Below are 23,052 nucleotides of genomic sequence, written 5' to 3' on the forward strand. Positions count from 1 at the left end.
CGAGAAGAACAGCTTACTACAAGTTATTCTATCTTCTTAAACCCAATAACTTCTTATTAGTAAAGCTTATATTACTTTACTGTCTTGTCACAAAATGCTCATGGAAGACATGTTAACAAACCAGTTTGTGTTACATTTTCCAATTTGATTGTGGATTTTACTACTATAGCCTACATCAGACCAACAAGTTCAATTCAACTACAGACCACCAGCAAAACCAAGAATGTGCTGATGTTGACAATGTTGTATTCTGGTACACTCCACACACTGACCCAATGTAGTGTTGATTCAGTATGTGAATGCTTAACTCTAAAATATGGGATTTGTCATACAAACCATATCACAGAGCATCATTTGACACACTTGAATTTTTCTTATTTATTTGTATTTCAATTGTTGTAAGGATTGCACCTCCCTGGCCCCAGCAGAGAGTCACTAAGTATGTTTTCATCCCTAAAAGATACATGAATAATCAAGTGAAGACTGGATTGCTGCCATGAGAATGCTTCAGCAGCAGGCCGAGTAAGGATTGCTAAAGTTGGGGGCATTAAGGTGAGAACGGGGGAAAGAGGAAACCATTCCCTCCAGGGTAAATACGGTGTGACTGAGAATTCCTGCTGCTATCTTATTGAAACAAGGAACAGATAAAACAAATCAAATACTGAGCAGGATAAAACAAACGTGATTTTGTTACTGATGTGGCTGAGGAGGACACACACTATCTATTCATTTGCCCAGAAACAAATTGATGGGAAATCATTAACTGCGAGCGGAGGGTTTTTTTTTCTCCGTTACGAGCTCACACTTCTCAAGTAAAAATAAAATGATCCACTGGACAATAGCTGCAGTCTGCCGCTTATCCATGAGGCTTCATCGGCTCCACTGACAGATGGAAAGGTCCTTGACATTTAAACCTAATCACACCTTGATGTCACATGTCATGTCACACATGAGGTTGTCGAGATCACATGGCAGACATGATTGTCTTAAGAGTTGCAGGAATTATTAAGGTGCAAATTGATGTGAAACTGAGAGTACACAACAGGCCACACGTTTGGCCATCCCAGGCTGTATTGGAGAAATGGAAAGGAACTGATGCTATAGCAGAGTTGTAAGCAACGTAAAGGTAACATCACAAATATTACTCCCATATGTTCCTAGGGTCTACAATCTCAACAGCACTGACCTGACCCAGCAGCTCGGGCAGCCCCAGCACTTGTCCCGTGAACACTCCCAAGCAGATGAGGACGGAGTTGAACTGGCCAATGGAACCTCGGATATGTCTTGGCGTAATTTCTCCCAGGTACATGGGGAGGGCGCTGAGAGCTATACCTGTCGAAACAACAACATATTAAAATACTATGAAAAGGACAAAAGACAGACCCATGTTTAATGTGATGTCATTTTCTGAACTTATAATATATGCCTCCCACTTGGTCATTATACCCAAATTAGTGATGATTATTTATCAAAAAAAAATCAAATATTTTATAAAGGCACCAATGGTCAAGCCGACAATATTGTTGTAAAATCAATATTGAGGTATTAAGTCAAAATGAGTCAGCTGAGGTGGTTCGGGCATCTAATTAGGATTGGATTAGCACTTGTTTGGTGTCAGGAGTCAAGTGCTTATCAGACTGGCAAAATAAGTGTATCTCACTTACACATGGTCATTTTCTACCAGCAGCAGTCAAGCTGCTGTCTGGCAATTTTTTGGTAGCCACAATTTGATCTCCCGGAAATTTGTTTCTGCAGGTCACGTAATCCACAATCACAAGGATGAATGAGCACTGATGTTAAGCTCTTCCTCTATGATTGGAGATATTCGCTCAGAAGGGAAAGTTAGACCTGCAATCAAAGTCTTACTGATAGCTCACTGATCAGTGCTCTCAGGTCTGTCAAGTAAAACACCCTCGATATCTACACATTTTTCCTTGGGGTGGGGTTAAACCACAAGCCTATATTCATCTTTGTGATTTGCATCTTTCTCATTTCCTTTCCACATAAACAAAGTTAAGTTTTCTAGATGTGATCTTAACTATTATACCAACTGCATATCTACATTTTAGGAACTTTGATATGTTGCATTCTCAGGAGGCCAACAGTTAAATCATCCGGTATACTGCCATGGTCTGTCCGTGACTTACATTATTACATTTTTGCCATTACTGTCTACCATGTAGTAGTTTGCAGCACACTGACTTTTGTACACTGCCTAGTGAGTGGTGAGTATAAATGAAACACTTACCAGAGTCAACCCCCATTATGAGCCGACCGATGAAGAGCATCTCAAAAGATTTGGCCCTTTCCCCCAGGGTCAGCAGCAGAGCAGCTATTAGAGTGAAGCTGTTATTCAACAGCAAGGTTCCCTTTCTAATGTCAAGAAGAGAATATGGTTGTAAAAAGAGGAAACTATATAGGTACACGGTAAAATGATCCTACACAAATGTCATTTCTGTACAAAGATTATTTATTCACTTCACTTCAATTTGTCAAAATGAGTACAATCGTTTTTTTGTGATATAATATCTAAATAGCAGAACCAACAGCTAGCTAATCTAAATATAAAAAAACATGAATGTAATAATTACTATAATAATAAACTTTATTAATGTAGCACTGCAGATACAAACAAAAACAAATAAAACAACATTGGGATCATAAAACACTAGGGGATAATACAATTAAGTTAAGTATGTGAAACGATAAGAGTGGAATGAAAACATACTCATAAATGATTTCATTATAAAAAAAAGTTTTAAGAGGGGACTGATCAACAACATGTTTTAGAGCAAAAGCTAGCAGAGGTTAAAATAAACTTCATAAAAAAAATGAGAATGGCAGTCATGGCATCAAGAGGATAAAGAAAGGAGTTGCGTTGTACTATTCAAAGGAGGCTGCTCATGATGTGGGTGTGATGTCAACCTCACCACACTATTCATGTGTCCTAATTCAGGTTCTGGATCTATCAAAAGAGGCAGCCGACAAACACGGGTCTCTCAGAGAACCGGAAGGCCAGTCTGTATCTGAGCCTCTTCTTCTCCTCATGAGACTCAAACTAATGGTGCATTCAAGAAAAGATACATCTACCTGCCATTGAGATGTGAAATGTGAGATCACTGGCTAACAAGATGGAGAAGCAGTAAGAGAGAGTATCGTGAGAGCAGTGTGTTGTGTTTCAGGAAGACATACAGCTACACAAGGACATTTCTGACTCCAACGTGTCTGAAGACGGCTTCCAGACTGTACAGGCCAACAGGAAGTAACAGTTTTCTGAGAAACAGTTTATTTAAGTGTTGATTTAAGAATTAGTTAGGTAGTATATGTTAATTTCAAGAAGTGTGAAGATGCTCACAAGGAGTGTCTTGAGATGGGGGCGCCGGCCTGGCTGTTGTTTTGAATACCGTAAACAAGCTATTCTTGACCAACATAACTTCATTTTATTCATGATACCCAAAGTTAGCTGGCAAATTCGCTAATCTTGTTCCAGGATTCAGGTCCCAGGCTGATACAATTGTCGGAGAAACACTTCTGTGTTACTTGAACAAGACTTGATTAGAAGAGCAACTGAGTCGACTCACCTTCCCAGCACTTTGATAATCATGGAAACGGACAGCGCTCCGAGAAGGCCTCCGATAGCAAATATAGACACCGTGACGGACCAGAGGAGGGTGGCCGTCTCTACTGCAAGAGGCTCCCCATATCTCTCAATCCATGTCTTGTTGTAGAAAGCTTTAATGTACTGCAATACAAAAGAGACATGGGAGAAAGACACCTTTTAAATTGATGGCTCATTTGAATGGTAGATTATTACACAGTGACAGTTTACATTTCTCGTTCAACTATAAAGGCAAAACTGAACTATAACTAAAAGGTGGATCCACTATGACAACTCATAATGTAATGTTCAGCTATATAGTCTCTTCAGTTTTACAATGTTGTACATGGGAGAGCAAACTGAGCGACTGCATGAAATGATTATTAAAGCAATCTACAACGGGTCAATAATTAAGTTGTCTCAAAGCACTGAAGCTTCCACTGAAGTGTCCTTTTAATGGTGGAACCTTTCAGCTTTACAAAACAAAATGACCTTCTACTTTACTTTAATCTTGCGCTTTACATTTGAGACTCATGTATTATTTGATGTTTCGCAGCTCAGGGTCATGAAAAGAAAATCTCATTAATCATCCTACCACCAAACAAGATTCAAATGGTATTCTTATAAACTTAAAAGGCTGATGCACAGTGGAGAGCGTGTCTTGTTAGTGCTCCAGACAGAGCTGAGTGCAGAGGTGGCCCTGGTAACAGCCACGTCCATTGTCTGCTATGGCTCTCAGGGGTGGTACGTCCTTGCAAGTGCCAGGCAGACTTACTTTTGATGCGACGTTGATACGACTTCTGAAAACACCATCATCCTTTCTTTTATTGGTGTAAAAATGGGCTACATTGGTTTCAGCAGGGTTTTTACGGAACCCTTTTTATTTTTCCTGCAGTTGAAGCAGCCAAATCAAATGAAAAAATACACAACAAGTACACAACAAGTACAGTATAGTAGGAGGACCCACTATTTAAAGGTGTAGAGGCTTTAGAGACCTTCCTAATTTCATTTTCATTCGGGTGTGTTAAATTAGGTTAACAAAATGTGAGCTGTCCAAGAGGAGTGGACTAGGACACATGGGCGATTCTCTGAGACAGCTGTGTTTTGGGTCACGACTTCTGAAGCAAATAATTGTATTTCTGATCACTACATCGGATAGTGGAATAGTTAAACCTATATAGGCATTTATTTAGTCCTCATGTCACCAGCTTTTAATGTGGTGGGGTTGAAGTTTTTGGCTAGTAGCCGTAGCTCCATATTAAGCTAAGACCACATGGCGTTTAGTGCACTATAAAATCATATTTGATATTGCAATTTCAGAGACAAATCATGTATCTTTTCAAAATTTTAATTTCTTTTTGTTACAGCAGACAAATATATGATAACATTACCAGCAAAATATGGGTATGAATTGCAATTTTTATTTGTTTGATATTGAAAGAAAATCTAATGATGGTCAATGAGGACATGCAAACATGCTTGTCGTCTACTACTTAGACGTTAAAATTTTTTTTTAAATGAACTAAAATGCTGCCCACTGCAGCCAAAAGCAACATTACGAGTGTGGTGAGAGTGAACCAAAACAGTGCACATACAGATCAGACAGCTTGCTATAACTTGCTATAAAGTAGTTTTATCTTTCATCCATCAACGAGCGACCCCTTTCACCTTGTGTTCAGTCATTTTAAAAATAGCAATTATTTATTAAATTATATTGCAGTCCATTTACTGAAAATGAGGCTCTACCTTTCAGTGAAATCTTAATCTGTTTTCTACATTTCGTGCAACATTTCCTACTTGCATTGGTAACTGCAGCGCTGCAATGTTTAAAATTCTGTTTTTATAATGCTTTAATACTAATTAAATGACTTGTGGGACAATTACCACTAAAAAACAACAAGGCCCGACTAAAAACAAAGGATGACCTCCAAAAATGCTGTTTGACATTCTAATTTAGCTAAATACACATAATTGTCTTCCAGCCTGATGTCTTTCTTCCTTTATCTGACAGGAGACCCTGTACTAACAGTGGTCTATGCAGTAAACAAATATTCTCTTTAATTACATTGCCTCTTCTCCATCCTGAGACTTAAGATAGGATCACTAAAAATGTTGTAATGAATTAAACCCTCAACGCAAAAATTATCTTTTTGAAGTGATTATGATGCAACTTTTGAGTTTAAAAGATCAAAATGTTAAAAGCACTGAGCTATATCGTAGAATATGAACTGGCTATCGCTGATTGATCGTTCGGCCATTTAATCTAAACTGAATAGACCTTCTGGCTACACATTTTTGTATATTTTTAGTTTCAGAATAGGGCTCACTGGTTTCTGTTGAATGCGTCTTTAAAGACTGTGAGAAACTGTGAAACTGTGCACTTCTGGCTCTGAAGCACTGTTGAAATGAATGTTTATTGATTTTCTAGCAGTGTTAACAAGTGGAGAAAAATCAATGGTGCTTCTCTGCAAGCAGAACTGCAAAGGTTTGACTCACCAAAGCCGGAGCGTTGACCACAGAGAGGTTGTAGCCGTAAATGAAAGATGACCCCAGGGCACCGAAGAAGGCTGCGCTCAACAGACAGGCTGTGACTGGCTGCTAAAGAGAGAGCACACATAAGACACAGGTTCATACTAAGCAATCAAACACAAACATATGGCAGTCACATTGCTGTTGATTGATGTCAAGGTCCCACCAAAACCGAGGCAATTCAATGGAGGACATTTCCTACAGGCATAGGGTGACATTTTTGTAGAGCAAGAACTGAACTAAATGTACAGTATGCTGTAGTTGTCATCAAAAATGAATGCCAGTGAATGATAATACCGAGACATAGGTGTATTATTGGATTGTAAGGATGCTGTGAATATGTAGTGCAGGTACAAAAATGAATAGCAAGACTAAAAGTGTACAGTCACAATAAGTTAATTAAAGTCCATAATACAAAAGAGCGGGACAGAACGAAAACCATGATGGAGATTTTGCTACACAGACACAAGAAGAAAAGCTACAATGTCAAGAAGTCAAAGCATGTAAACCCTTCAGGAGGATGACCTTGCTGAAATGTTTATAGAATTGAACCAAATAGTTTATGAGATATCTTGTGTGCAAAGTTGACATTTAGGCCAGAAGAAAGTGCAGAGTATGTATGAATAGGTTCATACTCTGGGGAGCATGAAAGTGTTGCAAATTTCATGGCAATTTTTCCATTAAATGTTAATGTATCCTGTATACAGGTTGAAAATTTGGCTTGATATGACAAATTAAAAGGTTACGAGGGGGCCAGAAACACCGGGAATCATCCTCTGTGGACAATGAATATTCATAATATATATAATTGTGAGTAAAGGGACTGCATGTGACAGGTTGTGGCAATAAGGTCCAACAGAGCAAAAGCAAGAGCTAAATGGGAAGATGGAAAAACATGGCTGCTGTAAGTTATTTTAGCAGTGTGTACTTATTTTAAACAGTGAGTGAACTTGGAAGCAACCCACCCAATAGTTAGCGCCTAGAGAGTTATACTACATACTACGGAAGAGGTATGCAAAATCAATGTTGTTTCTGCCCATGTATCTTTATTCCATTAAAGCTCACTGATAAAAGTATGCCTGTAATATGCACTGATGTGAGTCCTTCTTTGCCATTTGCATATGTTACCACTTAAAAAGGCATATACAACAGCATCTCTTTCACCACACTGCTTTTGCATTATAATTGATTCCCTCGAGTTGTCTTGAAGTGTGATCTTACAGAATTCTAAAACAGCACGATCATGTGCATCAGGAGGTTAGACAAAACAAACAATGCTGATGTGGAAATCTGAACACACCAATTGCTAAACCGAAAACACAGATTGGTAGATGGAGCTCCCGGTTAAGTCATCTGTACTTCAGAGGCCGCACATAATAAACAATCAGCCAGCCTGACCTTAAATTACACTCTGTACAATTCCTTTTTATTGCTACAATACTCATCAACTTTCTCCTCACAGTATTATATAATCAAAGCCAGCCATACACTCAAGAATTTGTGATGTTATATACTTGTTATTATCTATAATCTTTATAATTTTACATATTGCGGCTCTCAAAGTATATCAATCCATGCACATGCACTGCTTAACCATTGCGTTCATCCATGTCCTCAGTTTAGCAATTGTTTTGCAATCCCTGACCATACTTCCACATAATATTTTTTCTTCTACCATGTGACCCTTGAGGGGTTTTAGGAGAGGAAGTCACTTCCTTAACTTGGAAACTAAAGGACTCTTCTCTTCTTTGGATATGGCAATCAGTTCATCTATGATACGATTAGATTAATTGCCAGTGGTCAGGTTGCTGTGCAACTATAAATGGGTTATTACGGCTTGAACCACTTATGCATATTCTCACAAATAGCTAATACGACTGTAATATGACTTATAATGATGCTGTGAATTCTAACAATTGTTCATACAAATGTCTCATATGCTCTTTGACTGCTTTTAGTAAAATAAATACATTCAAAATAAATATATAGAGGAAATGTAAAATAGATAACTTATTAGATATCTAAATATTGAAGTCACTATATTATGTATTCATGCAACAGATTGTATTTTTCACTCATCAGATATCTTATTCGTGACATTTGTTGCCTCTAAGGCTCCTTTAAGATACACGGTTAATGATGCTCTTCAGGTTTAAGGACAAGACCCGCTTTAGGGGCCTGCAGGATCGTGTCTGTCAATGAACCCATACAGTAGGTGGAAATAGAAAAGCAAAATACAGTTTCATTGAGTGATTTATTGAGCTACTGGAGTAAAACAATAGAGTGTCTTATTATCTCACATCCCATGTGTGGAAAAGATAAAGATAACAATGTGGCATAGTTCATTTAAGTGGATGTATTCCATATTCCGTTGCCAGGTTTCAGTCAGAAATAAGACCAAATTATGACTTGTGAACAAAAGCCATTTAAAATGTAAGTCTTGTTCGCTACAGAGCGGGGATTATTCAGACACATTTTAATGGGGGAAGACACTGTGTCCTCATCAGCACAGGAAGCTTTAGGCGTACATGCGATTGTTCATGGGTGGAAGTTAAGGTGGAGACTAGAGAGAGAGTATAGGAGACCCACTAAGCCGCCAGGGGAAGCTAGTGTTGCTTATAGGGGAGGGAGGGGAACGCTTGTGTTGATAGGCTACCAGGTGAGGAAATGCAATGGCGAAGTCAAGATGGAGTAGAAAATATTGTCAGATAGAGTGCGTGACCCCAGGCCAGTTGTGTGGACACCATCAGGGCGGAAAAAGGCAGGACGTTTCCAGAAAAGATTGACATTATCAATAAAAGCCACGTTTCGGGCTGTGCAGGTTGCGTATGCAGACTCAGCCAGCAGCTGAACCGACACATATGTGTGTGTGTGGGGGGGGGGATAGGTCCACTGATAAAGACCCGTTCACCATGGACCTCAATGGAGTCCAGGAGAATGCTGGAATCCTGTTTGAGTAATTCAAAGGACTGGTTGCAAATGTCATTGCATCCCACGTGCACGGCCGTCTTCCTGGGCAAGTGGGCGTTTGGCCAAGAAGCTGGGAAACCTTTCCAGGAGGTCAGTTACCTTTTGCGCCCGGAAAGCAAAAAGTAGCCGTCGCTTTTCTCCTCACGTTCCCCACGATCGAGTCACCAATGATAAGCGTGGCGGGGTCCGTGTACGTTTTGATAGTCTGTTTTACCATTTAGTCGAAAAAACGAAAATACAGAAATACCATCATCATCGTCATATTTCCATTTTTGTCTGCATTCAAAAACAAAACAACGAGAGAATCAAAGTCAAATAGTGGTCCTAATTTAGTTTTTGCAAATCCCTCTTTTGTTTTTGCAACAAAATAAATCGCATGTAGTCACTGTTGCTAACACACTCGCCCAGGATTATTTATTTATATTCATGTATTTTCTTCTAATGTTACCCTGGTATGTGCTTGTATCAATGGCCAAATCCCAATGTCCCCCCTAAACCCTAAGCCCTGAACCCTCAAGAACTTAATTGACGTCACCTGGTAAGTGGTTGAGTGTGAGAGACTGTGAGGGCTTGAGATGGTGTAGATAGGAATGGGACAGCACTTTGCTGCAACATATCACGTTATCATGAAAACGACAAAAAAATATGATGTATAATTGTGGGTATTTATTTTATACTTTGTACTCCCTGATTTGAATGTCTTCAGGCTCTTTCCTCACAAGATAAGAGGTAATTTTATATAATCTATTTACTCATTTTTGTCAAAACGGCTTCAATAATAAAATCAAATATTTGATGAATAAATAAATAAACATCTTCTGATTTCATGTTTATTTTTTGTTCCATCTTTAACCCTTAATGTTTCTGAGTAAATGTAATACTCCAGGCTGAACACACCTGAGCCGTCCTCTTTGTTTACCTTTGTTTTTACGTCTCCATGCTCCACTGGTTACCCCTGTTTAACGGCACATTGCAATGATTTGTGGGTAATTCCCTTAGGCTAAGTCAACATACCATGCTGACTTATGGAAATGGTTCATAAAAGGCTCAAAATGTCTGCGAGAGAGCCCTCAAACACTTGACGATTTGACAGTGGGACAGCCCTAAACCCTCATGGACTTCGCGGTAGCGCGCCTCAAAGTCCGTAAGGGGGGACATTGGGATTTGGCCATAGACTATAAAATAATTTCTTGCAATATTCTTACTACCGGGTTACCTGTCGTTCTGACAGGTAACGACAGGTAGGGGAGAGCGGGGTAATGTGAGACACTTTTTACATTTGCTCCCCTCTAGGCGAGCTAAAATGATATACCAGTAAAATTTACACATTTCCCATTAATTCAGGATGTTTCCTAGCAATGGAAACGATCAGAATGTCTTCAGGACAAAGGGCAGTGAAAATATGATTGTTTTTAAAAAAGTGGTCTTGTGTCTCACTTTACCCCAGCTTAGGGGTAAAGTGAGACAGACCAGAGAAATCAAGGGGGTAAAGTGAACCAGCTGGGGGTAAACTGATCCACTTACTTTTTCCACTTTAAAACTACCATAACAACACATGTTGTAACAGTTAGAATCCTGACAGCTAGATTGACAACCACACATTCCAAAACTAATATCGGACTAGTAACAGAATCATGGGGATTGGTCAATTAAGCACATTTTTTTTAAACACTTGAAAGTAACTCCGAACAAAATCATATACAACATAATATAATTCAAAATGTTTTAATTAACATTCAAATGACAGATAGAACCAGTTAGATTAGAACACAGTCATGGGACCATAATCAGAACCAGCTAGAACAGCCTGGGACTCAGAACACAGGACTAGACCCACCTGGATTAGAACATCAGCCTCATACTCTATAACAAGACCTACTCTAAATTCCAGCCCTGAAGGTTACAGGGAAAGGTGAAGAGTTGCTCTCTCCGTGTGGTTCCTCCAGGCCTATTAGGTTGAGGCAGCTTCTTCACCACATCACCTTTAGGAACATGTGCCACATCATTTTCTTTTATAGCAAACGTGGGTCTCTCCCTCTCTTTCTTGTTTCCCTGGATTTTTCTGAGGTTCTCCATAAAACATTTGCAACTAAAGAATTAATTCTGTCACCTGTCCATCACTACAGCCAGATTTTCAAATAACTCCCCCACTGTAGTTTTATTGAAGGCTGTAGCACTTCCCAGGGATGTTGCCTCCGGAGTTCGGACAGAGAGATGGCGACGTGCTAGGAAGCTGCCAAACCACTCTTCTCCTAAAGAGTAGAGAATTCATTATTATAAGATTTAGCTTTGTGGCAAGATCAGTTGGCCTAAGTTAACCTACAGAATCATGTGATCTCTTGCACACCCTAGCCTACCTGCACATTGTTTCTCTGTCCAATTGGCAGGGACAGGGATATAGTATTTCTCTGCGTATTCAAATGCCAGTTCACGGCACTTAACTGGAGCAAGGCCATGGAACTGGTCAGCTAGTTGTTTCAAGTGTTTGGCAAGCTCCTCCTCCATCTCATCTGTGAATATTCTCTTTGCCTCAGCTACTGCACCCCAGGCTACTGATTTTACTTCCCCTTTCTCTTTTTTCTTTATGAATCTTTTGAGGGTTGTCTTGTCAATATTTCTATCCCTTCCAGCTTTTCTTAAGGACTTCTTTCCTTGCATGACCTCAGCGGCTGCACTCTCCATCTCTGCGAGGGGTGTTTGGCCCCAGGTTGTCTTCCTGGTGTAGTTTCTTGGCATGATGGCTTTTCTACAATGTTTATGACATTAAAAATAAAACATATGTAATGTAATATTACACTAAAATATGTTTAAGACTAAACTTAACTTGTGCTTCATGGTGGGGTAAAGTGAGACAAATGATGTCTCACAGCTACTATTTTAGAAAAAACAACATCTCTTAGCAATTCAGGCTAATCTTCAGCTAGCATCAATCACATGGTTTTATATGTTGGAAGTTCATCAACATGTATGATATAAGTTTTTCTACCTGAATCAATTTGCTTTGACACAACAGTTGATTAAGTTCACAGCAAGAAAATTTACTTTTACATGCAAAAAACACATTTTTGTGAAAAAACATACTTACCACAGCACCAGCACCAACTTCTCCTTCATGGCAAGGGGGGAATGGGAGGGGCTTGAAAACATAATGGTCACATGACCACAAATGTGTTCCTTTGCCTAGATACAGGGGGTGTCTCACATTACCCGGTGTCTCACATTACCCCGCTCTCCCCTATCGGAAGATACCCGGAAGTTTCCAAAAAAAAAAATAAAATTGTATTTCTGTATTTTCGACTATACGGTAAAACAGACTATCAAAACGTACACGGACCTTGGTGGGAGGGGACAAGTTAACCTGCGACGGTGGAGTGGAAGACGGAACTGGTGGCGGGGCTGGAGCTGTTCGCGGAGTCGGTGTGAAGTGCGGAACGGAGCGCCCGGATCCTGTGGTGGGAGAAGTTTTGAGGTATATGGCTGTTGGAAGGATCGGAGGGGACAGTGAGCTGCAGGAGGCCCCACAGCCAGAGGAGAGAAGTCATGCTGGCCTACAATATCGTATTTGTTCCCCAGTTGGATGTTATAGCATGAGGGGAGCACGAGGGGAGCACCTCAACCTATCTGTATTTTTTGTATATATTCAATAGTAGGAACAATATTCTTCAATGTCAACCAGATCATTTTACATATTTTAGCACAGATTCAAACAGTAGAGAGGGCTTCTGTTTCAGCAGCAGGTCAAAGTGCAGTTTAGTCACAAAAACCTCCATCCCTCACCTTCTTACATAACTGAGGAATGTATGACATGACAGGCAAAAAACACCAACAGCATGTCAAACAGCCTTGACCTAGTGTGCCATCAGGGCAGGGCTGTTAATCTTTCCAACCAGTAAAATTTCATACATCACAAAAGATGTCCTCATTCGGCTGCTGTAAAGCCATAAAGATGCATCGGTGAGTTAATAACACTAACCTGTTCTGAGGGCTTCCCAGAGTCGCTCATCTTCTGCTCCTTCGGTGGTTTGTCCATCTTAACGTTTCAGCAACCTTAAATGAGACGGTCATATTATATTACACGTGGCGCATACAGAATACCCATAAGAAGACAATACACGTTTCACAACAAAGAAGGAGAAGTGGAAGTAATTCTAGAAAGTACTGAGTGAAACATCTGCTGAAAAGGAAATGACTGTGCCTCATTATGCTGACGTACAGATACTGACACACGGTCCGTGGACGTTTTAATAGTCTGTTTAATCGGAAGAAACACTAACATACTCCAAATGGCCCAGGTTTATTTATTTACATTAATTTATTTTTCTTCTAACATTGCCCTAGTATGTGATTGCATCATAGACTATAAATCCTAAGGCCTTGACTTTTATTCTTGAAATAGTCTTACTTTCGGGTTACCTGTCGTGCTTTGCGTCTCTTTTTAAAGGGAAAAACAAAAAAGGGATTTGCCGAAACCAACAGAAACAGCTATGCTTTTCCATTGTTTTTGGTTTAAAACGAAAAAAACATGGTATTTCTGTATTTTCGTTTTCTCGATTAAACGGTAAAACAGGCTATCAAAACGTACACGGACCCGAGCTTTTCCGTATTTTTAGTTTAAAATGGAAAACAAAACAAAAACGTGGTATTTTTGTTTGTTTTTTCGATAAAACAGACAATCAAAACGTACACCGTCCATTTACCCACAAGACAAATGCAACAAAGTCAAATGAGTTTTCCAACATGCAAAAAAGGTTGCCATGAATACAAAATAAACAGCAGAACCTTAGGTGACACTTTGAAGCATTGGATTTGTACTGCGTCACAGTGAAGAATTAAATTATGATGGCCAAGTGCAATAGCAAATTAAAATCAAAGCCAGAGTCTGCCATCTATTGGTTATAGGAAAAGTAACACTCAGAGTAACTGAACAGCAGACATCAAATAAAAATGCAGAAGTTGTATAAAAAAAACTGGAGGTCTCCAAATGAATGTAAATGTATACTTTAGGCATAGGTTGTACCAGACACAGTTGGTGCAAAGCATTGGACTGCGGGTTGTATGTCAAGCTAGAAGTATATTATGCTCTTTGTGGTCAAATAAAAAGCAAATATATTTTTCACCTTCTTAACATAAAGACATCAGAGCATTTTACACGTAACTGATAGGAGTCAGCGACCTGTAGTACTGCTGATTTCCTCTCCGACCGCACAGTTTGTAACATACTTAATAGCATTCTGTCAGCTTCCAGAATATAAATGAGTCGCTTATTGGCTGACTAGAATGACAACCTGCAGGACTCTGCATCCTGACGCTTTTGCAGCCTAAATTGCTGTAAAGCTAAATGAGTCAACAGTTTCAGTGCATTGAGAACACGTTAAAAATAAATCAATTTGAGGCTCCACTATAAACACATTTAATAAAGTTCAGCATGAAAGTTCATCCTCGACTTTGAAAGTAGTTTGACCAAAAAAATCTAAACTTAAGGTCGTGTTACTACATGCGGAACCTTCTGTGTGGTGACAAATGAACCATAAGATGCAGTTTAAAGCCACACATTGGGTACAATAACATTCAGTTACTGTAAACACTTGATGAGACTCAATGCATTATTAGCCGGACAGTTTGGTTGTGCATTAAAAGCCGATTTCACCTTCTGTAAAGTGGATGTATAATGTCACTGTATTTGCAATCACCGCTTAAAGCAGATAAAAATAAGCTCATTGAGTGCTTCAGAAAAGTCAACTGTCTGACATATGGTTCATTTGGTTATCAGGAACTGTGGGTATTGACTTTATAACTCCCTCTGATCTCTGTGATCATGACCCCGATGTTACCTCTAAGAGTCCCTGACCTAGCATATGGTGGCTGCAGCAGAGTAACCATATTGAAAGTGCCTTTCAGGACAGCGGTCCGGTTCCGGACCCAAACGCCGTTGTATGCGGACCCGGATCTAAAACCGATAATTGATAATTAATCAATTCTAACAGAGCGCTTCTATTTTTACCGGCACAGCTTTTCAAGCCTTTACGGCACTCAGTCAGAGGTCCAGGAAACACACCGAGCAATTACATGTGTTGTAAATCATATATGTGTATTCCTATAAGCTTCGCAACTCCAGTGACATTTGCACACACACAAGAGAGAGACCCAACAGTCAGAGAAGTTATTTCACATAGCGTTCTCTATGAAGAGAAATGTGGACCAGAGAGACCAGAGGCAGAATAGACACTCGTATATCTTCATTCTTCCTACAGGCAGTTCAAAACCAGTACGTCTCATATGTTCAGAGACAACGTGTGAAGCGTCACTACGAGACAAAGCACAACTCTTTTGAGCAAACGTACCCACTCAAATCCGAAATGAAGGTACAAAAAATAATAGATCCAAGAGCCCAAAATGATCAGAATCCTAATGCATTAATTCACTGCCCAACAATAATGCTAACAGAGAGGAATAGAGCTGAAACAATGGGGTTTATTAACCACAGATAAAGTCCCTGCACACGCAGTTCTCTTTTTAGAAGATGAAAATAATATGGAAACAACGCATACACACATCCTACATGTATAAGAAGAAAACAGTAAGTCTAAATAAGTGTCAGCCCATTTCACAGCTCCGACAGTTCTGTGGGTAATATCTAAGAGAATTGTTTTGTTGACATTGAGGATAACGGTAAAAATAAACACATTTTCCTCAGACTGAGTAAGAGGTATCACCATGGGAAAACTTACTCACCCACAGGTTGTGTATCCAGTGCTTTCGAGAAGACTACTGAGCCATCATTACCTAGGTATGACAGCTAGTCTGACACTGACAAATGATTAACTTGAATAAGCCCCTCCCATTCTTTCTTTCTAATAAAATAGGTTGGCTCTCAACACTGCATAGACTTGTTGGCTGTGCTGGGAATAACATAACCTCAAAAAGGGGGCACCAATATGTTGGGAACGTAAAGGAGCGTGTTTGGGTTATCAGTATCTAAGAAACGAAATTCTTGACATCAATAGAATTATTAATGTCAGTAACAATTATTAATGATTATTAATAATAACGGGGCACCACCCTGCGAACAGGGACCAATAACCAAACGATAAAACTAAGTCTCATAATTAGTGTTCACTCGCAATGTCAATAGTCTGAGTACTATTACACATTCAGAGTGAAAGTGAAGGTTTAAGTTCGAGCACAGACCACATATACAGCTATTATCACAATACACATGCACAAAGTAATCACAGACAGCTGCTCTTTAAAATATAACAGAGTTTATTACGTTATAATACTAATGATCTAGTCAACTAATATCTAAACTAACAACAACTATACATTCATGAGCACGCCATCTAAAATCAACAGACTATTGAAAAGAGGAGGGGGGAGTGTGTGTGTGTGTGTACGTGTGCGTAAGGGGGAGGAGCGAGGGAACAGCTCAGCGACGTATGACGTAGTTGGGACGTGGTGACGTCTCTCATGCGTGAGACTCAAAAATGGCGGATAGCCAACAGGAGACCCGGCGTCTATACGTGCCGGTAGCCGTTTAGCACGTAGCTACATTAGCTCAAAGCTATAAGTGTGTCTGTGTGTATGTGTGCGTAAGGGGGAGGAGCGAGGGAACAGCTCAGCGACGTATGACGTAGTTGGGACGTGGTGACGTCTCTCATGCGTGAGACTCAAAAATGGCGGATAGCCAACAGGAGACCCGGCGTCTATACGTGCCGGTAGCCGTTTAGCACGTAGCTACATTAGCTCAAAGCTATATGTGTGTGTGTGTGTGGATTAGTAAAAAAGAAGGGAAAGGAACAAAACAAAATGAAATAAAACAAAAGATTAAGATCCTTCGCTCCGCGCGGGAGTATGGAACATTGCTCTGGGGAGCAAGAACCGCGACTCTTTGTCTCAGCCGGCGGTTTTGACCTCCTGAACTGATGAGAAGCAACTTCGACCTCACTGCGGCTGTCTCGACACGAATCACGGTAGCATAGAATACACGGTAACTTCTACACAACACTAGCAATTTCAGGGATCGCCAGTGTCGGTGATCATAAAGCATATACCACGTTATAAAAATGAACAGTACTTTAAGCACACAAACAAGATATTATGACCGGAGCAAGCGAGGCGCTTGGTGGAGAGTGGAAGTTCTCTCGCTCTCTTTCTGAAGAAGTCTTGCTTCTTCACTTCTGCAGGAATACAAGGGTTCGCTTCGTGGATACGAACGAAGATAAAATAGACAGTTTGGTGAATTCGGCCAGCGAATATAAACTGTTAGACCTAGGATTTGGTTGAAAAGGGAAACCACGTTGGTGTGCTCCCTAGCTCGACGGAGGTCGAAGGGAAAAAGCCTTGGGGTGGGGGTTGCAGGTAGTTTTGTAGAACAGTGGCTGAACCACAGGGGTCCTGGGGTGTCTTGGCTCTCGGCCAATTAGATTGCAGCGCTGCTTTCAGGTACCTTCAGGAATGCATAGTTTTTAGGGGGAGGAAACTCACACCCTAATGTGAATTTCTTCAGAGCTGGGGGGTTTGGTGCTCAAACTACAATCAGGATGAAACCTTTGCTTGCAAAAGGGAAGGCCTGACTCTCTTTGTTCCGCAGCACATGTCGAAGCCATATAGTCAGATCCCAACACTCTGCTAGAGGCAGACTGTGCGGATCAGGTGAAGGACAGTCAGGAGTGTCAGCCGTTTCAGTACAAGGAAGAACTTTAAGCTCTGTCATGTTGATATTTTTCTCTGGCCCAGCTCTGTTCCTTGGTCTGATTTTGTAATCCCTTCCTTTGTCATCCAAAGAGTGCAGAATCTCATAGTTTGTCTGGTCCCAGAAATCCTGGATTGTATTGCATCCAAGTAGAAGGGTTCCTGGTGCTAATATTTCTGTTAGATTTGGGGTCGGTTGCTTTTTCCTTCGTTCAGCTGCCAATCTTAGCTGATCCGTAGTATGGTAATATGCAGTCTTCAGCCTTTTCTGATGCTCAACTACCCAATCGTGGGTGGAGCCTGGAGCCAAGTGGTTGTCTTAAAAATCAACAGGCAGCTTGGCTTTTTGCCTAAGCATTGCTTCCTGGGGTGCTTGTAAAATTGCCTTTTCCTGCATTAGGAGAGCTTGAATCGCCAAATCCCTGAGGCGGAATAGCACTCCTGCATATTTCTTCAATAGTGCCTTCCCTTGCTGCTTTTTTTCTGATAGCAGGGTAGGCCTTGAGGCACTAGAGAGATCATAAGTTACATTACAGTCATTTAGCAGACGCTTTGATCCAAAGTGACTTACAATTCAGAGTCTATCACATTTCTACACCGTAGGCACAACTACGGGAGCAATTTTGGGGTTAAGTGTCTTGCTCAAGGACACATCGACATGCGACTAGCAGAGCCAGAGCCAGGGATTGAACCACCGACCCTTTGATTGAAAGGCGGCCCTGCTATCCCCTTAGCCACAGTCGCCCCTGTTAAGTTAAGCTACTGTCAGCAGTAATGGATTGGACCACAGACACCTGGTTTCCAACCCTTGTCTTCCAAATTAACGGAACACAGAGGAGACTTTGTCTGGACCACATGCAGTGCACCCAGTTGGGTGTTAAATTTGAGCCGTGCAGCCTGTAAGCCGACATTGACAACAGGTATCTCCACTATGCCCCTGTTCAGTACAGATCAGTACACCTGGGGGCAGACAGCTTCCATCTTTAATGGGTTCCAGTAAGACTGAGGGAAGAGTGGTGGTAGCAGAACCTGTGCAAACAATAGAGATGAATTTCATAGAGCCTGCTGGAATACGTACAGGTCGACCTTATTATGTATTCTTTTTTAATTATATTTCATTTTAACACAAAAGTGAGTGCCATCTTTTTTCTCCCTTTTACTGCACTTAGTGACATTGTGCAGTATTACAAATAATGATGCGCACACTGCTTGACTGGGTAATGGAAAGAAGGAAATCCCTTTCAAACAGAGCAGCTGTAGCAAACCTGCATAGAGTTGGAAACAGTATTCTTATGCCACTGACTGGGGAGAAGACATTTCTTCTAGAAACTTTTCCTCATAACATATTGGATAATTTAATTTTAAAAGATTATAGAAATATTGAAATCTAAAATCATTACAACTGCAGCTCTGTATGATTACAATGTGGACACTACTGTTGAGTCAATGTTAGAAAATATTACGAAGAAATTCAAACTCTTTTAACAAAAAAACATTTGCTTCCTAAACAATGCTAAACAATGTTTAGTGACATTGAGAACTCTTCATCACTGTGCAAGTTAACACTGCAGTCAGACATGAGGACATTGTGGTACCTTGAACAGTGTTAACATAATATCACAAAGCCCAAGTAAAATTGGAAAGATTGGAATCCTAATGTAAAGATACCATAAGAAGTTTCTCCTACCATAATAACCATGAGTACAAAAGAGAGTGCTCTTCCAGCATATCCATGCTCCATTGTTCTGCAGCATTCCTCCACCACAATTTAAAAAAAATTGAAAAAGAAAAAGTTTCTGCTACTGATGGAGCTATTGTAGAGATCGGTATCCACTCCAAAAAAAAAAAAACTCTCCTCTGATCAATGGCCGCTTTATTCTCCCTTGGCTTCACGTGAATTATATAGTTGAATCTACTGCCTGGCAGCTATCCTTATTACAAACATGTGAGCCACATTTCCGCAGCACAGGGCTCGAGGATCGAGCAACTGAAAAAGTTTAGGGACAGTAACCGCCATGGGAAATAAATATGGGCAAATAATGAAACTCAGGCTTGTAAGCAAACACCCCCTTTGGGACATGTTTTCTCTTTTTACTCCCCAGAAGTCTTGGTAACAGAAGTATTAACTTTCCCAGAGTGTAGATTGACCTTTCGGTGGAAAGAACCCATGGGCAGAGTGTGCCGAACCATTGAAAGTAGTTGAGATCTTGTTTTTGTCTTATATTTATATTTCAATTTCACCTATACATTTTTGTAAAAAGTTTACGCAACATATGATCCTGTATGCTCTATTTATCCACAGCACATTCCCCCAAATCTGCCCAATCCAGATTACATTCTTTCATTTACATCTACTGTATCTTATACCTCTCTGTTCAATTGTGCACAGCTACAGACTACTGAATACTGTGCGGCACTGCATATGCATAGGCTACTGTCATGTTATACAACACGGTCAATGTTATGTGTTACTGTCCTTGCATCATGTGTCCTGAATAAGTCGTCAGTTAGAGTCACACTATTGATTCTGTCAACATTGCAAAGTTCTTTCTAAAGCGCATATGCTAGATTTGTTTTATCTCAAAGACCATTTTTTTTCTGCTTGAAACTGGTGTCAGCAGCTGTGTTAAACATTGACTTTCCTAGAATGTCAGTGGCTTAGTCTGTACAAACCACTTATTAAAACAATTAAAAGATCACAAATATGTAGTTAATAGCAGGATCATTTATTCCATAAAAAAGCAATTGGAGAAAAATAACTCACCAACCACTCTCAAGACCTTCGCCGTCCAAAATCAGGATATTCTTGTGAATCCCACAACAAAAGTAACTGCAGGCACATAATTAAAAAAACACCATTATCACATGAGAGCTAGCTGGCTAACTTAATTTACTCTGGCTGGACATGAACCAACTGGCTGGAGCCACAGTGTAGAGTGCTGCTAAAGGAGGCAACCTTTTGCTCGGTGAAGTTAATTAATAAGTTTAAGTTTGCAATGTCATGCGTCACTGTTGTCATGTGAACATGCTCTTTTATAACCTGAGAAATATTAGACTTTAGAAACCCTGTCATATCTCATAATGGTTGCATTTAACAAAAGCCCTAAATGCTACTTACAATCCATTTACATTCACCATCTACATGTGAGCATGTTCCTCGTACCTTTTGAGATTTCCTTACAGGTTGCTCTGACAAACCCAGCCAAGCTATTCCATTCCAACACAAATGATAGCTGTGTTTCAGGCAAATTATCTTCCTCTAATAGCTGGATTGAAGCGTATATGCTGTGCAGTCAGCCAATCAGCGGTTTATTGTTTGACCCACTAAACAGTGGTGGTCGGAGGGGGAGAAATAGCTAACCTTTATCCGTTTCTTCACAACCAGACACAACGAAAGCTCTCAGCTGAAAAAACGCTGAGCCTCTCGGCTGTTTTTTTTTACGTTTTCAACGGGCAAAAATACCGATTTGGTGGACACACAACTTTGTTATACTATACTAATACTTTATATTGTATAACTTTCAAATGTTGAAACTCATACATTGTTGAGATAACCAGTGAAATCATTAAACTTGCATGTTTAAATATTTATATTGTATATATTTGTTTTATGATTTCTCAGTTTTTCTATGGTCACTTGTTAAACATTAATAATGATGGAATAATTAACAGTAATCAGTGAACATAGACAGGTAGTCCCCTAAATATGTAGCCTTTAAAATGCATATTATGCATTATTTTAAGTTAAACGGAGCAAATGTTTAATTCTGGAAGATTATATCAAAAGAGTAGCCCTCCATATCACACTCTACTCCCAAAATACAAGTGGGAAAATGGAAGAAACCTCAGGAAGCGTAGCAGAGGATGGATCAGTCTCCCAGGACGGACAGACAGATACAATAGATGTCCTGTGTACAAATTTGAAATACATATGAGGAATATGGATATCTGCAAACAGATAAGACCTGAGCCACACAGACTCCTCTCCACAATGGAGACCTGGAAAGAGGAAAGACAAACAAACATTAAGAAAAACTCAAGCACATCATTCACACAGAGGACAAAGGCAACAAACACACAAAGGGAGACAGAGACAAGGAAAGCATGCACACACTGGCGAGAGAGATACAGCTAACTAAAGTATCTCAAGTAACTGCCAAGGTGTTAGAAGACCGTATAACAATGTCAGATACACATTTATTTGATGCAAGGGGGAAGCCCTCTCGACATTGGAGCAAGCTATTTATAACTGTTGTAAAGTCACAGACCGTTCTCTCATTCAAGTCATGACGAAGTTAAAGATTAACTTATCTTTTTTTATTATAGATATAACTACTCCCAAGCGAACACCACACTATTAAAACATGCTACAATAAACCATATCACCAGCACCCATGACCGAAGGCCACCTCTAGCCGCAGTACCAGAAACAAAGCTTTAAAACCCTATACGATGTAAAATCAAACCCCACAAACTGACTTATTAGTTTGTGGCTCTCACCTGATTGGCTAACGACCCTATATGGTCGTAGTCCCCCCTTCTACACCTGTATACATAGTCAAATCAGTATGGAGGTTTCTAAAAAAACTGGGAGTGTCTTTATTACTCATCTCAGCCATTCATCTCTGTACCCAGGGTTAGGGTTATTCATTCATTAAATTCAACTTTAGCTTCTCCATCTGATCACCAATGACGGAACTTGAGCTGATGAATCAAACATCTGAAACCTGGCCTTTACTGGCAACAACCCCATATAGTAAACCATGTGTCCATGCACACATAGGGTCAAAGCTCAATCAATGAATGGAAGATAATTGTTTTCTTGATGGAACTCTGATAACTGATCCAAAATTGAGAAAATATTAACTGCATAAACAGGCTCAATAAAAAAACCTCATCAGCTTCTTGTCAAGGGAACCAGTGTGATACTAACTTCCAGGGTTGGCCTTCAACAATAGGTCATCCTTACGCTGCTCTATTGAATGTTAACGCACAACTGTAATCCACCCGTGTTCAAGAGTACCACATCGAAACATCGAAACAACGGTATCAATTTTGACTCACTTTGCAAAATCAAAACCGAATTCAACTGCGAATCAACCTTAGTTCATAACATTGATTCACCCATTAATAATCTGCTGGGATGCTTATATAACCACACAGCGTGGCCCTTTTATACTGTAAACTATATGACATGACATGAATATCAGTTCAAAGTCAAATAAAGATAAGAGGCAAAATACATTTCAATAATCTGGACAGTT

At 40.0% G+C, this 23,052-nt stretch overlaps 1 protein-coding gene across 3 annotated transcripts in view; it reads right to left on the reverse strand.

Moving 5' to 3' along the window:
• The window catches only part of slc2a9l2 (solute carrier family 2 member 9, like 2), a 68,441-nt gene extending 55,240 nt beyond the window's left edge, over nt 1–13,201 (reverse strand). The window contains exons 1-5 of one of the 3 annotated variants that reach the window (XM_076096341.1): nt 13,071–13,201; nt 6,095–6,196; nt 3,582–3,742; nt 2,249–2,373; nt 1,187–1,332 (exon numbers count right to left, since the gene is read on the reverse strand). In XM_076096341.1, the coding sequence (XP_075952456.1) occupies nt 1,187–1,332; nt 2,249–2,373; nt 3,582–3,742; nt 6,095–6,196; nt 13,071–13,127 (591 nt within the window). In that variant the 5' untranslated portion in view covers nt 13,128–13,201. Of the gene's footprint in view, nt 1–1,186; nt 1,333–2,248; nt 2,374–3,581; nt 3,743–6,094; nt 6,197–10,806; nt 11,080–11,207 lie in introns of those variants that run through there. The other 2 variants (XR_012955774.1, XR_012955773.1) reach the window with 2 other exon arrangements.
• Nucleotides 13,202–23,052: the final 9,851 nt, after the last annotated feature.

This window comes from Anarhichas minor, unplaced genomic scaffold (genome assembly GCF_050575085.1).
Source record: "Anarhichas minor isolate MPS153535 unplaced genomic scaffold, ASM5057508v1 ptg000021l, whole genome shotgun sequence".
NCBI classification, from domain to species: domain Eukaryota; kingdom Metazoa; phylum Chordata; class Actinopteri; order Perciformes; family Anarhichadidae; genus Anarhichas; species Anarhichas minor.